The 20,157-nt window shown below is 46.4% G+C and overlaps 1 protein-coding gene across 39 annotated transcripts in view; it reads left to right on the top strand.

The window, feature by feature from the left end:
* KALRN (kalirin RhoGEF kinase) overlaps nucleotides 1-20,157 on the top strand; it is a 641,465-nt gene that overhangs the window by 271,021 nt on the left and 350,287 nt on the right. For all 39 annotated transcript variants that reach the window (XM_070243654.1, XM_070243649.1, XM_070243655.1 and 36 more), the window contains 3 exons: nucleotides 1,571-1,762; nucleotides 5,397-5,528; nucleotides 8,712-8,942. In XM_070243654.1, coding sequence (XP_070099755.1) covers nucleotides 1,571-1,762; nucleotides 5,397-5,528; nucleotides 8,712-8,942 — 555 coding nt within the window. The remainder of the gene's footprint in view (nucleotides 1-1,570; nucleotides 1,763-5,396; nucleotides 5,529-8,711; nucleotides 8,943-20,157) is intronic.

The raw sequence follows: 20,157 nt of genomic DNA, 5'->3' as shown, positions 1-20,157 counted from the left end.
CATTTTATAAATAGAGTTTAATTTTAAGTAGAATTTATGTCCTAACTCAGAAGGCAGGGCTGGTAATAATTCTTGAATCTTTGAAGGATAGTTGTTTCAAATAACAAGAGTCATAATGTTCTAGCTTTATTAAAGAAATGGACTGCGTCAGAAAGGTCTCAGGCCAGACTAAAGAAAGAGATTACACGTGGGGGTCATTAGACATCAGGATGGATTTGTGTTCAAGCACTTCGCTTCACCTTTTAAACTTACACAGAGACCTTTTAAATGAAGAGAAACCTTATCAACCTGGCTCAGGTTTGGGATGGAGTACTTGATGTCGGGAACAGCGAAGATGAATGGGGACCACGAGGGAAGAGGGAAAGAAAAATAAAGAACCTTCATTAAACTGACCCAATATTAATGAACTACTCCTGAGCTAATAGAAGCAAGAGAAAATGCTATAGCTGAAGAGTATTTATCATCATTTGAGGAGATTTGTAACAAAGAACGAAGGTGTGCAAGCCACCTGCCACCTAATCCTTCTTCGGGCAGACATTGTGTGGTTCAGAAAAGCTCCCCGTGGCTGCCACAATATTACTTGATTGTTTTGACACCTCAGACAGTTACTTGGAGGTAGCAGCTAAAAATAACCATGCTCAGTACTGTCTTGTGTTTGTGAGGTTTTTCTTTTGTCTTGTTCCTTCCTGGAGAGTTTTCTGCTGGCCTAGTAGGAAACTACACACATGTCAGGAATTTTTAATTGGCAATCAAAGATGGAAATGAGTGTAAACAAAACAAAAGATAAAAGGAGTCAGCAGGGCCAGGAGAGCCCCACCGATGATGCTTTTTAGGGGTACCCACAGATACTTTTTTGGGGTCAGGTGCAGAAATTTTCCTAAGTCAAGCAAGGATGAGAAAGGGCTCCACAGGTCTTATTTTTAGCATGGGAAAATGTTGTGACTTCAAATGTTCTCTTTATTTAAAGTGACTGATGGTCAGTGCCCCAGCTTTTTGCGGGGGATAGGGGGGAGGCGGGGATGGCAAAGTCTTCACTTGGTGATAGGAAGATGTGTAGTTATCCTGTGACATGTGCCCTTTGCCCTCTTTGATGAGTACCGCTGCCCTTTTGTAGGTAGCAGTGATGCCCTGGGTACAGCTCTGTCCTGAGCAAGAGAGGTGCCTTTGCCTCCTCCAGCTTTTGTCCTAGTCTGAGCCGTTGCTTCCAGAGAGTAATTTGAAGTACCATGCTGTCACCTTGGCATGAACTCATAAGATGATTGTGAGGATTACTAAGGGATTCCATGTATAGTGACTGCATTCATGTGCGTTAATAGTTGGCACAAAGACTATGCTGGTCCCCAGAATGAAAGGTCTCAGTTACTGTACCAGCTATCTATTGAAATTTTATGTCAGAAACAAAGACTTCTGTTGGGCCAAAAATGGATGCACGAGTGTGGCCTATACCAGCCTCTCTCATACTTTTTGTTTTGGGTAGCCTCCTTCCCCAAATACTCACCCACCGCAAAAGTACTCAATGGACGCCTCTTCAGCCTGCCCCACTAAGCACTCCCTCTCCTTTGCTTCCCAGAATGCCTATGTCAACATCAACCGCATCATGTCCGTGGCTTCCCGCCTCTCTGAGGCTGGTCATTATGCCTCACAGCAAATCAAGCAGATTTCCACGCAGCTGGACCAGGAGTGGAAGAGCTTTGCAGCTGCCCTGGACGAACGCAGCACCATCCTTGCCATGTCTGCGGTATTCCACCAGAAGGCTGAGCAGGTGAGGCCTAGGGAACTGCTGTGGCTGCTGTTGGTGGGAAGGGTGGATGGGCAGGGGAAGGGCAGGGTGGGTGTGCATACGCATTCGGTAGAGAGCCCCTCCTCTCTTTTTGAAACACTGAAGACCCTCTGAGTAGTTGCAGCAATACCCCATGTTCCACCACTTTCCTGGCCCCTGTGTACACAAAGAAACATTGGTAAGTCATGGGGGTTTGTTTAACATCCAAACAAGGAGGAACCCAGAGCCTGTTTATATTCTGCTTGGCAGTTTAGTGTTGTGTGTGCATGTGTGTGTTGACTCTCTGCTTAGTTTGTATTCCCTGAGCATAGACCAAAGAGGGGAAACTAAATTGATCACTGAGTGCTGAGAGCAGGGGGAAGCTAATTTTACGTGAAGCATTTGCTATGATAGTAATAATGTAATAATAATAAAATGGATGGAAATAATAATAATTTGTTGCCATTCTTTTACTGACATTGGCCAGTGACATTACTAACCCCTTTTACAGAGAGGAGCACTGAAACTTGGAGAGATTCAGTGAGCTGCCTAAGATCCAGTGGTTGGAGCTGCTCCAACCAGCTCATGGAGAGCTAACTTAAATTTTCAGGCATTTTGTGAGTTAGTTGTTAAACATAGCCATTACTTAAAATTAAATTATATAAACTTACATTAACTATGTCATATTAAAAGCAAAGGTAATAAATACTCAAAACCCATCGCTCCCAATTATTTTACTACATTTTACTATTACCTATGTTCTTGAGGTTATTTATATCTATTTATCTCTATGGTGCAAATACTATACAGTGTGGGCTACTGATCATCTCTTCCCAACTCCATATTCTGTGATGTCACGTGGGTAGCTTGAAATAGACCAAGGTGGACATTTTACACCATGGAAGTCAGCAAATGCTACAAACCAGGGCTTGATTTATTATTTCATTGATTGTTATAAAGTCTTAAGGCAATGAAGGAGAAAATATTTAAAAATGCAGACTAAACTTAAAAATGTGTCCTCTCTGTAGCTGTTACATTGTGAATAGCACACAAAATTGAGGAAATATTCTTCTGATATTCAAACACTATTATTCCATTCAGCAAAGAAATCACTCACATCACTGATGAAGGAGTAACGTTCTGACATGGGTCTTCAGATATTTTTCACTTTTGTCTTACACCTTAACATAAGTGAAAATATAACCAGCTTTTGTGTTGGAACTATATAAATTTGTCGTTTGCAGACAAAAGCATCCTGTGAGAATCAACTGGCTAAATGGAATTTATTATAAGGAGCATTTTATCTGTTATTATTCTTTGTAAATTATGTGCTATACATCCTTTATATCAGTAAAATTTTTAGTACACTGTATATATACTTTATGTGTACATACACACAAACATACATGCACATATATATGTAAACATATATATGCTGGTTATTAAACATTTTCTAACACACAACTGTGAAAATCACACAATCTATGGGCAGCTAGGATTTCAACCTAGGTGTGTCTAACATTGAAGCCTGTGGTCTGAACCTTTAAATTTCTTTCTTTGTCTGACATTTGGGTAGCTCACAGATAACGGAGAGTCAGACACCAGATCATACTTTAAATCTCTCCCTCTGTTACCTCTCCCTCTGTTACATGGAAGGCACATGGGATAATTGAAAGAGTCTAGGCTTTGAGGCCAGACACATGTAAGTTCTAATCATTAACTCTTAGGCAAGTCACCTTACCATTCTGAGCTTGTTTCCTCATCAATGTGGGGACAGTCATAAAGCTCACAATGCTATTGTAAGGATTAGAGATGGGGCACATAAGGTGCCTAGTGTGCTTTTTAAGGGGTAGACATTATTACTGTAGGTATTTGTTCAACATGGTATCCTAGCATCTCTGTGTTTCCTCCACCTGTGTCTGTTTCCACCTGAGACCTTCCCAAAGAGTGAAATACCGTGTCATAAGTCAGGGGCAGCCCTACGTATTGAGAGGATTCTAGCCCTGTTTTTTTTTTTTAAGGGTGATGGTGGTAGTGAGTGATAGTGACTGGTTCATTCTTAGGGCCATGAGAATATTCGTGTCTAATCTCTTGTTCTTTCTTCAACCCTATTGCTTACACCCTTTATTCAGGGTTCATCAAGATTGTCAAGGGAGACTCAATGCTTCCCTCTCTGTCTCTTTGTCTCTGTCTCCTTGAGCTGACCATTTTGTGGGATCTGCTGTAGGACTCCTGTTAGAGTATTACAGAGAAGTCCCAAGGGCCTTGTAGAGGCGGTCCCCCTACGAATGTCAAGTTGCTTTCAGGTTCCTCTGTAAAATGGTTATTGGCAGAGCAAAGAATCTTCTGAGATGTGAGCAAGTACATGCAATCTGATACTGGATGACACCCAGCATTCTTCCAGAATTGTTAAGAGATGGCCTAATGTGATAAAGACATACAGAATGAAAAATCAGCCACAACAGCCAGCAGACTAGAACTCAAGCAGTTGCAGCAACTGGAGGAGTCAACTTTTATTGATGTTTCCTGACTTGGATTAGTTTGGATGAGAAGCAATTTTATTTGTATCTATTTTTTAATACAATTTCCTCAGGTATTACCAGTCCTTCAGGGAAACTCATAAACTATGCTTCTTTATAGCTGGGGGAAAAGAAACATGCCAAACAATGGATTTAAGGCAATTTTTTCAATGCACTTATCTAGGCAGCTCTTTATCGTCCTCATATGGGCTGTTCTAGGCAATGAGATAAAAAGGTATTTAGGCAATTAATTTAAATGGAGCTGTGCACCCAGGCGAGAGGAATCACAGACAGAACCACTCCAGACTTTTGGGTGAAGAATTATTTGCATTTTAGAGGTGTATTTTTCCACTCAATAAATCCGAGTGATTTCAGTTAGCTCACCCTTTGAGCGTGGAGACCCATAGTCTTCCACAGTTGTTAATTTTAATTTTTAAATAATTTAATGTCTGTCAAGATCCATATCTGTGTATCACATCCCAGGAGCCACTGCCACTGTTGGCACAGTATAGCCTCTCCCCCTAAGCTGCCCCTCCCCTCACCCACGCCTAAGGCTACTGACCCAGCAGCGGGGTTCTTCTTGAGTGTTAATCCCCATCCCCTGTGGGAATGATCTCTGCAAGTTCCCTGGGGTGTCTGAGGGTCATGTATGAGGTGTTCTTTGCTTCTCTTCACAACTCAGTGTACACACTAGAAAGGATGTGTGTGCAAACATCCCGTTATATTACACGCAGCCCCTCACATGTGCCCATGAGTGTGCACGGGACAAGAAGCTCTGACATATACACGTAATGTAGTGAGCTGTTTCCACACCTGTATTTTATAGTCAATGTGTGGATATAGCCTGTTGAACACACAGATGGCTCCCACCCCCAGCAGTTTCATAATAGCCATCTTTGTTTGTGGAAGCCACACTTCCTAAACAGGTACTGGGTCGGACTTCTTACATGGAGTTAGTATTTGTAGAATTAAAGTGAAAACTCCACTCTCTGCAGTGATCTCTGAAGGCCTCCAGAGGTCCTGATGCTTCTTCCCAAGGTGTCTGACCATCTCTACACCATCTGCCCATTGCCCACCCCCAGTGCTCCCACACTGACCCAGCTGGTATCTCCTTCCAGTTCCTGTCGGGAGTGGATGCCTGGTGCAAGATGTGCAGTGAAGGTGGCCTGCCGTCCGAGATGCAGGACCTGGAGCTGGCAATCCATCACCACCAGTCCTTGTATGAGCAGGTGACCCAGGCCTACACGGAGGTGAGAAATGAATAGGACACCCATGGGTCCTGGGCATATGGATGGGTGGCAAGAGTACTGGCCTGATGCTGTGAAATATCCTTGGTGGAACTGAAAAGAAAAGAGGCCATTTTTCTCTCTTTGGAGACATCTTTAAGGTCCTTGATCTGTGAATGACAGCCAGGAAGCAGAAAAGATGCGGTCATCAACAGGCACTACCTTGGTGTGCATGCACACAGACACACGCCCCCCTACACCTGTCTCATCCTATGGTGAAGATCGGACTGTCTCCTCTGAGGGAGGAATATAAGAAAGCAGCCCTGTGCTCCTCTGCAGTTTGCTGTTTGGCTGGCGTGTTCACACTAGCCCTACTACCCCTTTTATGAAGCAGCTCATCAAAAATTACTAATTTTCTCACTAGAAGGTCCAGAGGAAAATACACCACCGGGTAGAGACGGTGTTTGCAGGAGCGAGAGGCTGCCATGGAAATGCAGACATTCTAAAAGACCCTTCCACTGAAAAAAATCAAAGGCTGGGAGCATGGTACAAAGTTGAGAACAGGAAAAATTGTCTTGACGTTCCTTTCAAGGTGAAAGGAGAGGGGCACATAGGTGTATCGGTGTGAACATAATGCGAGCAAGTGGTTCACTAACCACTTACTTAAGTGGCAAGAATTCTGAGGGAGAGATGTGAGGGATGTAAAGAGATGGGCTGGGGAAGGAAGCTGGGCAAGGAGGGGAGAGTGCATTCACATCCAGCCCGTGGCTTTCCTCTGGGGCAAAGTCAGAGCAGTGTTTGTCAGAGTGGGTTCCTGGACCACCTGCCTCAGGTGGTCTTGTTAGAGGTGTGCTTGTTAGAGGCTCAGGTTCCTGGGTTCCATCTCAGACTGGTAATCAGAGTGTTAAGTAGGACCTGGAAACTACATTTTAATTAATATCACCCCAGGTGAATTTGGTGCATGTTGAAGTCAAAGAACCAAGGGTGAGAGTGAGGGATTTTGCCACAGTCAAACTGAGTTTGAATCCTGGCTCTCCTTACCAGCTGTGTGACCTCAGGCAAGGTACTTACCCACTCTAAGCCTCAGTTTTTCCTTCTGTGAAATGAAGGTGATAACACCTGCTTGTAGTTTGAAGGGTTATAAAGATAATGCCTGTAATGCACTTGGCCCAGTGCCTGACAGTAATAATTGCTAAAAAATCGTAACAGCTTTGTCATTATAGGAGGCAGAGAGGAGGGCTTGTGAGCCAAATATGATCTCATCAGCTCTGATCCGAGGCTTTCTCTTATACGAGAATTGTACCTCTGTCCCTAGGTCAAGAGTCTCTAAATTTATTCCTTGTAAAATACAAAAATAGAAAGTACAAATGAGATTAGTATTATAGTAACACACTTCACACTTGAGGGTGTGAGTGTTATTATATAGAACGACAGCATTCTCCCAATTTGTTCTCAGGTCCGAGCATTGTGGGGTGTAGACGTTCGCTCCAAGCCCACTTCAGAGGTCAGTGGGCTGCCCCTGCCTCCTACAGATGTGGACTGAGGCACAGGACTGGAACCCGTGTTCCCATGGATTTCAGGACTTGGCCCTCCATCTCTAATCACCCTGCTCTGGACAAAAGACAGCATTTACTCAGAATTCCCTGAAGAGAGCTCTCCTGGGTTTGACCGTAGGATATTTGTCTTATTCACGTCTCTGGAGGGCGTTTCCTCTGTATTATTTATAAGGTTCTTCATTGCCCCCTACCCTGGCAATACATCATGGAGGCAGACATGGTGGGATGGGGTAGATAGTGGTGGTCACCTGAATTGGCCATATTCCTCCAGCCAGGTTTCCTCTCCTGTGTCAGCTGCACTCTCCATCGGCACTCTTCTTAATAATGCCCCAGCCCCACACGCGTTTCTGTTGCCCCATGAGGAGAGGGAGTGACAGTCACCTCTGTGTTCCAGAACCCCCAGCCAAGCTATTATCAGGACGTGAAGGTGGGGTGAGGGGAGGCTGTGAGCCCAGCAAACAACTCCCCATTCATCATCATAAGGCTGGAGGTGGGAGCACACCTCCTTCCCCATCTTGCTGGAAGGAAAAGACCATTTCAACTCCAAACCAACTTTGATTTCATTGTTGACCAAATAATTTGAGGTCTTAAAATTCCTATCAATTCCCTAGTCACCACTGTTTTAAATTGGAAAGATACATGTTCTACTGGGTACTCTGCCAAGCACTGGAGGGCCACAGATGTTGATAAGATGATGCCACTTTCCAGAAATACTGGTGCCTGTAATTGCACCAGGATTCCAATGAGGAAGGACAGAGAATGTCCCCCTACTGTCAGCACTGAGGGTGAGTGTTGGGGAACCCAGGATCATGGTTGTTGTGTCCACAATCTAAGGGTCCCTCCCTTACTCTGCACGTTCTGGAAAGATGGGGATGTTACCACTTTCAGGAGAAAAAAAGGGGTTGTATAGAAGGAGAGCAAAAGAAGGATAAATATGAAAGAAAGGAAATAAGACAGGAGAGAGTGAGGATGATGATAACGCGGATAGAATTGGTAGCCAAAACTACATGCCAGGCCCTATTCTAAGGGGTCTATGTGTGTTAACTCATTTAATCATCACCACAACTCTAGGAGGCATAAACCATTACTATTCCTATTTTACGGACAAGGAAACTGAGGCCCAGAGAGGTTGAGTAACTTGCCTCTGGTCGCCCATCTAGAAGTTTAGAGCAGGTCGAGGAAGGTGAAGAAGAAAGAGGGAGAGAGGTTTATGGTTCTGACACATGTTCAGCTTCATTTCTGAACAGAAGTTCTGCTGCCTGACCTGGTTAGTGAGTCAGTCAAAATGTTTATCATGTACCATATGCCAGGCACTGTTCTAGACATGGGGAAAGATGAACAGGGCAGAGTTCCTGCCCTTGTGAGGCTAAAATTCACAGGAGAAAGAGACTTTGATTCAGGAGTCTCACAGACAACTGGCTGCTGACCTGGCAGCTCCTCTCCCCCAGGATTCCGGGATGCCCTGCCCTCCCCTGGGCTGCGAGCTGGGCACCAGGGCAGCTCTGGCTGGCACATCTTTGGTTGTCATGGGTCTGGGTAGGATTGAGATTCTCAGCCTCAAATCAGGGGACCCCTGGACAGTCTCTCCTTGCCTTTCTGTGCCCTGCGTGCATCTCTACTCCCTTGACTGGACCTTCTTTCCTTCTTGCAGGTCAGCCAGGATGGCAAAGCACTGCTGGATGTGCTGCAGCGTCCCCTGAGTCCTGGGAATTCTGAGTCCCTCACAGCCACAGCCAACTACTCCAAGGCAGTGCACCAGGTGCTGGATGTGGTGCACGAGGTGCTGCACCACCAGCGGCGGCTCGAGAGCATCTGGCAGCACCGCAAGGTGCGGCTCCACCAGCGGCTGCAGCTCTGTGTCTTCCAGCAGGACGTCCAGCAGGTAACAAGCTGCTTCCCCGCATCTGGCATCCATCCCAGGGAGGCAGTCCCGACCTAGGTGATCAGGCCTGGGGACACCTGATTTATGGAAGGAAGAGGCAGTTCAGCCCCAGCTGCACCCTCCCCAATACCATCTCGACTTGTTAACTGCAGTCATGTGACATAGCTTTCCTGAGGGGAGAGCTTGACCCTCACTGAGGCATGAGCTTTCTGGACAACTTCAGGGTCTGGGGGATTATCTGAGCTCTGTCAGGGTTGGCCCTCACATAAAATGAGCTCACTTCTCTATCAGGGATGCAGGTGGCCTGCCAGAGTTGGCCTGTGGTGGCATATAGGGACCTTAAAGGATTCTTTGGCAGGATTGTACTTGGGAAACCAGATTTAAAACATGGGCTATTGATGACTGTATGTTCCGTGGTTAGAGGTTATTTCTGGCTTAATCTGTCTTTTTGCATTATACCAGTCATAGCGTTTTCCTTTACCGGAAATAATAAAGAAATGGTTATGTTACTGACTATAAAAGGACAGTCTTGCCACAAATGCCCTTTTTGGATGAAATAACCCGTTATACTTTCTGTGTCTCTGAGTAGGCCCCTGGGATCTTTGCTCTGAGAACTGACACACTGGGGGAGGGGGTGCTAGTAGGGAGCTGGAGACTGAAGTTGAGGCTTAGCGTCATCTCCCTGGGGGTTCACCGTGAGAGGCTGGGATTGGGGCACTTGTCTTATCAGACTTTTCTGTGGCCACGGTGTAATTTCAAGATTATACGTATAAAAAGTGTTTCACTCTCCTTCCATACCTTCTGTGATTGACCAGGTGTAATCCAAAACTGTATGGAAATATACATGGAAAATTGACAGCCCACTGGACATGTCCGCCGACTATTGGTTCCCTTCACAGCTGTTGTTGTGGGGCCCTGGTGCTGGGTGTCCTGAGACAGAGGCAGGATGGAGGGATAGCGGGGCATCCTGTGACTGGCTGTGACACCCTCTGGGTACAGGGTCGCTGTGCAGTCAGTCCCAGGACTAGGTGGGCCTTCAGGAGTGTCCTCCCTTCTTGGGCTGCCCTAACTCCCTTGCAGAGTCCCCCCACCCCTCACCCCCAGCTGGGGTAGTGATTGAGTCATCAGAGGCGACACCTCCGCCTCAGGAGAGACCGGCACTGCTTGTGTGCTGGCCCCAGCTCTGAAACCCTTGTGGGGCCTGCTGGGAATGGAGAAGCAAATGAATCAATTGCCTACTCCTGCCATCTGGAACTGTCCAGATAAATATATCATCCCTGAGCACAGGAGAGCACGGAGTCCGTCCGTGATTGAGACAAAGTGAGGTGCCAGCCTCCGGAGGCACACAGAGGGGGCGTTACTGTATCACTGAACTCTGAGTGACTCACAGAGATTATCTGGCTACAGATCGTGCAGCTTCCTTCTCTTTTCATGGCTGTTCTACTAGGATGGGCCCTGGAGAGGGGCAGCGGGGCTGTGAGGAGGGTGGGTGAAAGACCTCCCTAACAGGAGCGCGACATCCACACTTGGACTATCTGGGCACTGCAGTTACAGACTTTTCTGTGGCCACCATGACATCTACACTAAAGCTAGGAAAAAGTGTAGTAAAACTACACCGGTGGCTATTCTACGTCATGCTCTTAAAAATAAGAGCATTTCTAGAATTAAGACCCTATCAATTCATCTCTACTGTAGAAATCACATTGTTGGTACTGAAGAAAAACAAGCAGATTATGAAGTGGATGTGATGAGGTTTGAAATTTTCAAACTGAATTCCCCAGAATGGTTAATTTCCTTGTACTTTTCAGAATGTATGAATATGACTTCTGAAACACGACTTCCTTCACCCAGTGTCCCACTTGCTCGCTCTCTCTCTCACCATGTATTTGACACTGGGACAGATGCTCAAAGAAAAATGTGAAAAACAAGAGCTACCAAACCTGGTGATGGGTCTCAAATGCTTCCCTGACACCCAAACCACCATTAGTGCCCGACAGGTGTCTGAGCTTCAGAAGGCTGCTGGATGTAATCCACTCAAGGGTCAGAGGGAAAGACTTGGACTTTGGTCTTCTGACTCCAAGAAACGTTATACGTTTATTGTTTTTGATTTTGCATGTTTCATCTCTTCTATTCCGGTATCTCCTTGAGAGTAGAAACCATGGCTTCTTCCTCCCTCTGCACCTTACGGCTCTTAGCTGTGTCTGGTATGAAGCTGGGGTTCTCTTTGTATTTGCTGGCTTGAGCTGAAGTTATCATTGGAGGACCCCCAATTTCTGCTTCTGTTAAGGGAACGCCATTTATCCCTCCATCCCAATCCATCCAGTAGTTGCCAGTGAGTAGCTGGAGCCTGCGTACAGGAATTATGATGTGAAAGTCTTGAGGGTCCCAGATATTTACAACCCAGGCAGAGGACTTAGGGACATACCCTCAGTGCTCACCGAGTATCCCAGTGCTCATTAGTTAGTCAGCAAGCGTGGGCCTCTGCAGTGGGCCCAGCACTGTGAAGGTTCTGGTAAGATGCCTGGTTGATTAGAATGGCACAGACATACGCATTTGAAAATAGAGAGGGCAGGTCTACCACAGCATGCCAGTCAGCGTGCAGGGTAATAGAGTATTGATGGAGCAGTTATAGGCAGAAGCGTGAGAAGTCAGAGTTGGTGTCTTGAAGAGGAGAGAATTGATTGAACCCTGTAATCTGGATCTAAGACTCCTGAGTACATTTGGGATCCAGAAAGGTTTACTCAGCAGCCTCAGTGGGAAGCTTGTGAGCGAGCATCAGAGGCTGGGGCAACATAGAACTTAGATAAGAGCATGGCTCTGGAGTCAGGCGGCCTGGGTTTCAGCCCCACTCTGACAAGTCTTGGCTGTATGACCTTGGTCAAGTCGCCCCACCTCTGGTGCCTCAGTTTCCTCACCTCTAAAATAGAAATGTCATAGTATCTACCTCATTGGACTGAATGAGATACAGGTACAGGGCTTAGCACGCTGCCTGCCTAGCATGGAGTGCATCCTCCATCAGTTGTCTGGGTTGGGTCACATCATCTTTGAGTGGTACTCAGGCGCCCCCTGGTGCTTGTGCTGTTGGGCACCCCAGCATGATTCTCCTGTTTTACAGTAGCAACTGCTTCGTGGGTCTTGGGTCGGCTGAGTTCCATTTCATTCAATGATAAAATCTCAGAGCTGTCAAGGACCTTGAAGAGCATCCAGTCTAAGTGACTATATAGTCTAGGAAATTGAGGCCCAGAGATGTAAAGTAATTTGGCCATAACCACTGGCCATAACCAAGCAGCTAGTTAATGGTAGTGCCAGGACCAGAAGCTAAGTCTTCTGGTGCCCAGTCCAGGTCTCCTACAGAAAAGCCACACAAGAGAGGAGGCAGGGAGACAGAGAAAGACAGGAAGAGAGATGGGGAGCACACATGCATGTTACCTAGAGGGGGGAAAGACAGACAGACACATAGACATACCCCGAAACAGGGAAAGACAGACAGACAATGGGGGAAGAAGAGAAAGGAAGAGAGATTTAGAGACAGAGAGAGGAGAATCAGATGTACATGAGATGGGAGGAGAAAGAGAAGGAGGAAGGTGGGGGGAGGTGCAGAAGAGAAAGAAACAGGGACTCCTGCTAGTGGAGGGAGGGAGAGCGAGCCAGCCTCTGCCTGCCTGACTCCTTGCCCCGTTGCCATTTCTGGGGGTGGTCTTTGCCCAAGTAGGAATACTTTGCCCTTTAAGGGCCCAAAGCAGAGTAAAGCAGAGACATGAAAGCCAAAGATGGACTCCAGTGGAAAAGAGATTCCATTTAAATATCTGCAGCCAGAACTGGCCTGACAAAGCCATCCCTGTCGTAGCCCTCCCTTGGGTCTCAACGGCTTTCTCTTCCCTGCTGGCCTTGGAAGCAATGGAAATAAGTCTCTAAGGATCAAACTGGAACTTGGGTTCATTAAGCTGCAGAAAGGTGTGGGTAGGGCACACTGCCATAGTATTGCTACTGGAATAATTTTCAGTACTATTGTTTTTCCAGTTTAGAGTGGGACAGTACTGAGCAACAGCCAAGAAGGGCGCTCCGTGACGGCACCAGCCGATCTTCACCTTCTGTCTGTTATTCTCCTCTAACTCTTGTGGCTTCCCCTGGATGTAAAGGACTACTTCCAAGCCCAGATAGACCTGACTTTGTGGTGAGAGGAACAAGAGAAGCTAGGTTCTTGATCTTGCTGGAAGACGCAAATTCCATTCCATTTTCTCATAGCCAGAGCAACTGTTTTGAGCACTCTCTGCGGGCCATCTTGTTCTGCCTCTCCTTCTTCTTCTCCCTCTATTTTTGGCAAGAATAAATTGATGAAGTGTTTTGGAACACCTACTATGTACAAGGCCCTGGGCTAGGAGTAGAGGTCTCTGACCTGAGAGAAGACAAATACACCTAAGGATATATGAATGGCACAAGTCTGTGTTCAAGGCCAATGGGTTGGTGGAGTCAGAACAGGAAAGGTTCCCTGTGATTGGGGTGGGATTTGCACTGGCCCTTGGAGCTCAGGCAGAGGAGAGGAGGATGATGTTCCTGGGGAAGTCCAGGAAGCAGAGAGCTAAGGTACAGCCAGGGGACAGGGAAGAGGAAGTCTACCTGGGTGCTGCTCCTGGCAGCAAAAGTAGGAAGTAAGGCTGGAAGGCGTAAGGGTGGTCTCGGTGTGGGTGGGACAGTGACACATTTGAGGATACCTTGCTCTCCGTTAAAAACAATGTCTCTGTTTTTCAGCAGTCCAGTCAGGTGAGCTAGTGAGAGGCAGTGATGGCAGGATTTATCTGGCTCAGTGACTTTCCATTCTGAATGAATGTATTAATATTAAAGTCCATAGTTCTTGTACTACAAATGAATCTCACCTGTTTCTATCGGTTTTTCTGGAGCCTCACATGGAAAATTATAGCTCTTACTCTGTCAGCTCTTGCCTGCCAAAGAATGTGTAAAAAAGGATTTAAGAGTAATTTTTTTTCAACTCCAGATATTCAGTCTTTCACTAGCTCTAGTGACTATAGCCCCTTAATCATACTAAACCAGTTTGGGCATTATATAATCCACTTGACAGCTTTGCATAATAAAAAATGAGCACTTTGGGTTGCACATAGAATGATTAGTTAGAAAAAAGTGACCAGAATGATGATGGGTCCAGTAATGAACTCTTCCTATACGAAGGAAGGGTTAAAGCATCCAAGATGGAAAATGCTCAGGCACAGTCCCAGACAGATCAGGGAACATACACAAGGGAGAGCCAGCTTCAACCGACTGGCTACTTGGTGGGTACTTTGAGGAGGAGATTGAAACATCAGAGAGATGGTTGGATTCCAGCCCTGAGATTTTGTTACCGGGATTAAATGTGTGTATAAAACTTTTATTGATCAAAGCTCAGGATTCATCATCTTTATGAGGAAATATGATTGAGCATCTAATCCCTTCACTTGCCTTTTCCTATTTAATCTTCCAACACTTTGAGGCAGGGTAGGTGTTAGTTTGGTCCCCATCTTACTGATGAGGAAATTGAGGCTTAGAAAGGTGGAGTGAACTTGCCCATGTTCACACAGCTAGTGGCAGAGCGAGGATTCAACCCAAGTCCGTGTACCCTCTGGGTCCGCACTCTTAACCTCTCTGCTCTGCCCTGGGCGCTATGCTAAATAACAGGAATGCAGAGAGATACAGCCCCTGCCCTTGAGGGCTTTACGATTTAGTGCTGGAATGCCATTGCTCAAAAGGCCCTGATAGATTACTTGGTCCTAAAGGATGAGACTTGCCCAAGGTCATATAACCTCTGACAGCTGAGATTCATCCTCAAACTGCCTGTCCAGTAAGACCCACATAGTCATACTTACACCCAGACACTCTTTTCCATCTGTTCCATCGTTGTAAAATTGCCCTCTACAGTTAACACAAATTTCCCTAAAACAGACGCTACCCATTCTCATTTGTTCTTTACAATCCTAATTATGTTAACTCAGCATTTCCAATGCTTTCCTTTGTAGCATATATCTTGAATGCTGTCCGTTTGTCCCTGGTAGTATTTAGCAGTGTTAAAGATCTCAGTTAAGTTTTTTGATGGTGATAATCCAATCATCTAACTACATTCAAGGAGATAATAGATGATTCTTTGGGCAGGGTGAATGCCCAGAAAGAGCAGGATTGAGGCTCAGCTGGGAGTTAGAACAGGGAGAGAGGGAGGGCTCTGCTTCTCAGGGTGGCTTTCTGATTGGAGTGAAAATTTAGGGAAGCATGCCCATCCGCCTCTTTGGTGTCTCTGATCTTAGAAGGAGCCCACTATCCCTCTCCCCTTAGTAGAAGACTGGTTCTGAAGGCGGTGTTCCAGTCCTCTCTGTGTATTCCCTAGCTAGAATTGGCAAGGTTGTGGAGTGAGCTTTATAGGCTTGCCTCTGACATGCTCAGACTCTCCTGCCTGGGAACTTCATGGACTCCTCCTCCCTTCTGCACTCTATTTCCCACCCCATTCCTGTCTGCCCTACTTTCCATCTTCCTCTCTTCTCTTCATCACCATGGCTTCTCTCCTGGTGCTTGCTTTGATTTTCTGAAGGCAAACTCTGTTTTGCCTGAAGAGTGGTCCTTTGTGTGGGGGGAGCACCTTCCTAGGAAGGACCTGGATTCCTCCATCTGGCAGGGTTGGGAGGCTGGTGGGGCCTGGGAGGCAGTGAGAGGAAAAGGCCCCTTCTCAGGAGTTACTGAGCCTCAGGCCTTTCTTGATCTGGGTAATTTTAAACACCTTTAGTGTCCTCAATTCCTTTTTTATTATTATGTTAACAAGTAACAAGAAAGTCACCATCCAGGGTCACTTCTTTCCGATAACCCCTATGCGCAGCATATCTTTCACCTCAACATGCTATTTCTGGAGCCTTGAATACCAGGCTAAAGGATAAAAGACTCACACTTTATAACTAGTGGGAGCTATTGGAAGATTTTGAGCAGAGGAAACAGGTGACCAGAGTGAAGGTCTGAGATAATTTGGTGCCAGTAGGGGCCTGGATTGGAGTGGAAAGATCCGGGGACCCACAGTCATGCTGTGGCCGTAGGACTTGAACTAGGGTGATGAGGCAAGTGTGGATTTGAGAGCATTTGTGAAAAAAGTCACTGGAAATTGCTATCCGTTTTGTTATGGACAACAAGGGATTTGTCAAGTGTGAATCTGGAACTATATTTTTCAAAAGGTGGCCCTTTGACTCCTGGCGTTAAAATCATCTGGCCAGATTGGTGGACTTGTTAAAAATACAATTATCTGGCCCTAATTCCACACTTTCTGATTCAGAATCTGTGGGTGAGGTGGTGCCTATGTTTTGAAAAGAACCCTGGGTGATTCTTAAGCATTCTCAAGTTTGAGAACCTCTGACTTAAGTGATTCAAGCTTTAGTGGTGAAAAGTATGGTGACACCATAAACAGACATTGCGGGACCAGAGTGAGGAGATTCTCTCAGGGAGGTACCATAGGCAAAAGCAACTTCCAGTCGCTCAGTCTTGGCTCTGTTGGGGAGGGAGAGGTGTGGGCTGGCTGGGAGTGGAGGGGCCCGAGGGAACGAGGGAGGGGGCTGAAACTTTGGGTCCTCTGGTCTCTTAGCCAGCTTCCATTCAGCATCGCGTCTGTCAGGAGAAAGGACCACAGTTCTCAGGGGAAGGAGAGACTATACACTGCTAATGAGTTTCAGCTGAGCCCTTTCAGAAAAATGATGGCTTCTCGCACCATAGCAAGACATTTATTTTGATCATACTTGTTCCAAAGAGGGGACAGGAAATAAATTGCTGGTAATTGGGCATTTCAAGTCGCAGCCCGATGGGAAGCTGGGTGGTACTGGCAGCGTATGAGCCGTTCTCCTTCAGAACTAACGCTTAGTATTCTGTGCAAGGAGACAGAAATAATGATTTGATGGACCGTCCTGGGTGCTCATTCACGTCGTGTGTACTTGAGCCTTGAACAGAACAAAATGTGTTGTGGACACCTGATGGCATGTAAACTCTCCTTCACTGACCTCAGAATGATGGCTTTCCAAAGAGTGTGGAGGCTGGGGGCTAGCAGGTAGTTGCTGAGAGGGAGGAGTTCTAAAGTTTACTTAAAAAAAATAAAACTTCTTGGTTGTTTTGCCATGGATCAAATTGCAACACAAACTTAATAACCCATTTCATATAAGATGCTTAACCAGACAGAGCCAGATGAGGGAATCAGAGAGTTGGCATTCGATTCCACATGTACTTGCAAAACGTCTATATTTCCTTTAATGGTTTTTGTCCTTTATCAGATTGGTTGAGTTCATTCACTCATTTGTCAGGAAGTGCTCTTGGAGAACACAGCAGTGAACCAAACAAAGCTCTGCCCACATGCAGCTTAAATTTAGGAGGTAGAGGGAAAAACATCACCACAAACAAACAGCTATGTGGTAGATCATATAGTGACAGCCAGGGACGGATGAGCAGAGAGCTCAATGAACAAGCCACCGGAGGTGCTTAAGAAGACCTTCCAGGCATGTGAAATGGGACCTACGAAGTCCTTGAGACCAGAATGAGCTGCGTGCATTCACGAAAATGGGAGCATGGCCAGAGTGACTGGTGAAGAGAGAACAGGGAAAAGGAGTAAGAAGTTTGGAGAAATAGGCTGATTCCAGATCCAGTCAGGCCCTATAAGCTATGGAGAGGATTTGGATTTTCTCAGTGTGATCGGAAGCAATTGTAGAGTTTCAATAAGGGGACTGTCATGGTTATGGTTATAGAAATAGGTCTGAGGACCGTGTGGATGGCCCTGTCAAAAGTAAAAGGAGGGAGACCACTTAGAGGGCTGGTGGGTGAGTGAGGAAAGGCGGTGGCCTACACTAGGGTGGTTGTGGTGGAAACAGTGTACAAGAAAGAGTGAATAAGAAAAGACTCAGGCTTGTGGCTAAGCAGTTGGGTGAATTGTGGTATCTTTGGCTGAGACAAGGTAGACCAGGAGACAAGGGGAGTGCAGCAGACTGGAATCAAGCGTTCTGTTTTAGATAAGTTGGAAGTGCCTGTTATATGCCAAATTGCAGAGGAAGAGTAGGCAGTTGGGTGTATGAGTCTCAATCTCAGGAGAGAAATTAGGACTAGAACTGTGAATATGGAAATTACCAGCACATAGATGATATTTAAAGCCATGGAACTGAATGAGATCATCAAGAAGTAAGAGAAGAGGTCCAGAACTGAGCCCTCGGGTATCCCAAAACTTAGAGGCTGGGAACTAGGAGGATTCAGAAAAGAGGACTGCAGTAGGGGTCAGTGAGCCACTGGAACTCTCAGTGAGGATGGTGTCTGAGGAGCTAGTGAAGAAATGTTTCCAGAAAGGGGAGGCTCTTCCTTTTAAGTGGGGCTGAACAAGGTCGGTATCTCCATAAGGAGGGAGGGCCACAGTGGCCAAGGGATTCAGAGCCCAAGTGGATGAGGATGACTTTGGTGGGAGGGCACCCCAGCACTGGGAATTCTCAGGGAAGAATGATCCAGAGTGGAGTGAGAGGGAGTCCCTGTGCAGGGGCAACCTGGTGCAGGGTGTCAGAGCCCAAGCAAGGTGAGCTGAGCATCTGTGTAAGAGGGTGGTCCAGCATAGGTGCAGAGACTGAGCAGGTTAAGAAGGCCATCGATGAGGAGCAGGGGCTGTGGTATGCAGTGTCACAGCCTGGATGGAGTGAGGAGGGCATCCATGAAGGGAGGGCAGCTCAGCTTAGAGGATCAGAGTCTAAACAGGGTGAGGAGGTGTCCACACAGGGGGCTAGCCAGAGGACATTTATTAGGAAGTGGTCTTGGAATCAACCCCTGAGGAAGGGAAGGGAAGGGAAGGAGCAGGATTAGACAGAGGGTGAAGTTGAGCTGCAATGTCATCTCAAGGGAATCCCCAGCCAACCCTATGGGGCTGTTCTGAAGACTGGATGACCATTCAGGGCTGTCCCATGTTGGGGAGTGAGAACTGGGCCTTTATACACAGGAGTCTGTCACTGGGTGCAGGCCAACCGGGGAAGGGGTGCAGCTTTGGGTAAGATACTATCTTTAGCCAAGGGTAGTAATCCCCAAAGCATAGAGGAGATGAGGAGCAGCATGACCTGGCCTCCCTCGTGCTTGACAAAGAGCAAACTCTCCAAAGACAATAGTCTCTTCTTCCAAGGAGGGGAGCTGCTGCACCCTCAATAGAATAAAATAATGAAATATTCGAGTTGGAAGGAGATTCAGGGAGATGGTCTGATCCAACATTTGCATTTGAGGCAGTGAGGTCCAGAGAGGAGAAGGCACACACCCAGCTGGTCCACAACGGGTTAGGGGCAGAGCTGGGACAAGAACCCAGGTTCCTCTTGACCCCAAGGATGGTGTCTATAAGTTAGGGTGATCATTCTGGTGCCACATTTTAATGATGTTTTAGGAACCTAAAACACTTTTATATGTAAGTAGAGCTTAGATATCAACTTAAAAACATTGTTCCAAAGTTGGTTCCAAAGGGGCCTCCTGCACTGGGCTGAGTGACCCTAGTCTCCTCTAACACTAAGATTCTATCATGTTAGAAGAATCCAAAAAATCAGAGTCTGGAGACAGAAAGCGGCTAGGCCCTTGATTTTCTCCCATTAACTCAGATGCATGCATAGCCACTGTTCAGAAAATATCAATAGTTCTCTTCAAAAGGACTTTTCTCTTCTCCTTAGCAGCTAGAAAAAACTGTCTCCTCCCCTGAAAAGCACTGTCTTGATTGTGTGCTGGTTGGAATAAACACAATTAGATGAGGAAGAAAGGGGGTGATTAGGGAATTATGCATAATGACTGTTAGATTGGCTCCCAAATCCGGTTCAGGATGTGAGTATCTGTCTTGGAAAAGACTGTTCTGGGAAAGGACTAATTTCTGGTTGAAAAGTTGGGGCACAAGAAAGAAGGAAGAGCTTTACAAGTTGTCTGCAAGACTGCCTGCCTGCTGTGGTGGTGAGGGGTTCCCGGCTTACCTGGGCTTTTGTGCCCAATGACAGGGCAAGGTCAGGCCTCTCCATTCAGGGTGCCTAAGCTGTATTTGCACCTGACAATCCATGGCTATAAACATTCATTGAGTGTCTCCTGCATGTGCAGTGCTGGCAGGGATGCTGGGGATGGAGGGAGGGTGAAAGGATAGGATACAGTGATGAAAACCCCATACTCCTTCGGGAGCTAACTACCTGCCAAGTGGGGCAGTGGAAAGGGTGGAGACACACAAAGAGAA

Source organism: Equus caballus, chromosome 19 (genome assembly GCF_041296265.1).
Source record: "Equus caballus isolate H_3958 breed thoroughbred chromosome 19, TB-T2T, whole genome shotgun sequence".
In the NCBI taxonomy this organism is placed as follows: Eukaryota; Metazoa; Chordata; class Mammalia; order Perissodactyla; family Equidae; genus Equus; species Equus caballus.
This window is presented reverse-complemented; position numbering and strand designations above follow the sequence as displayed.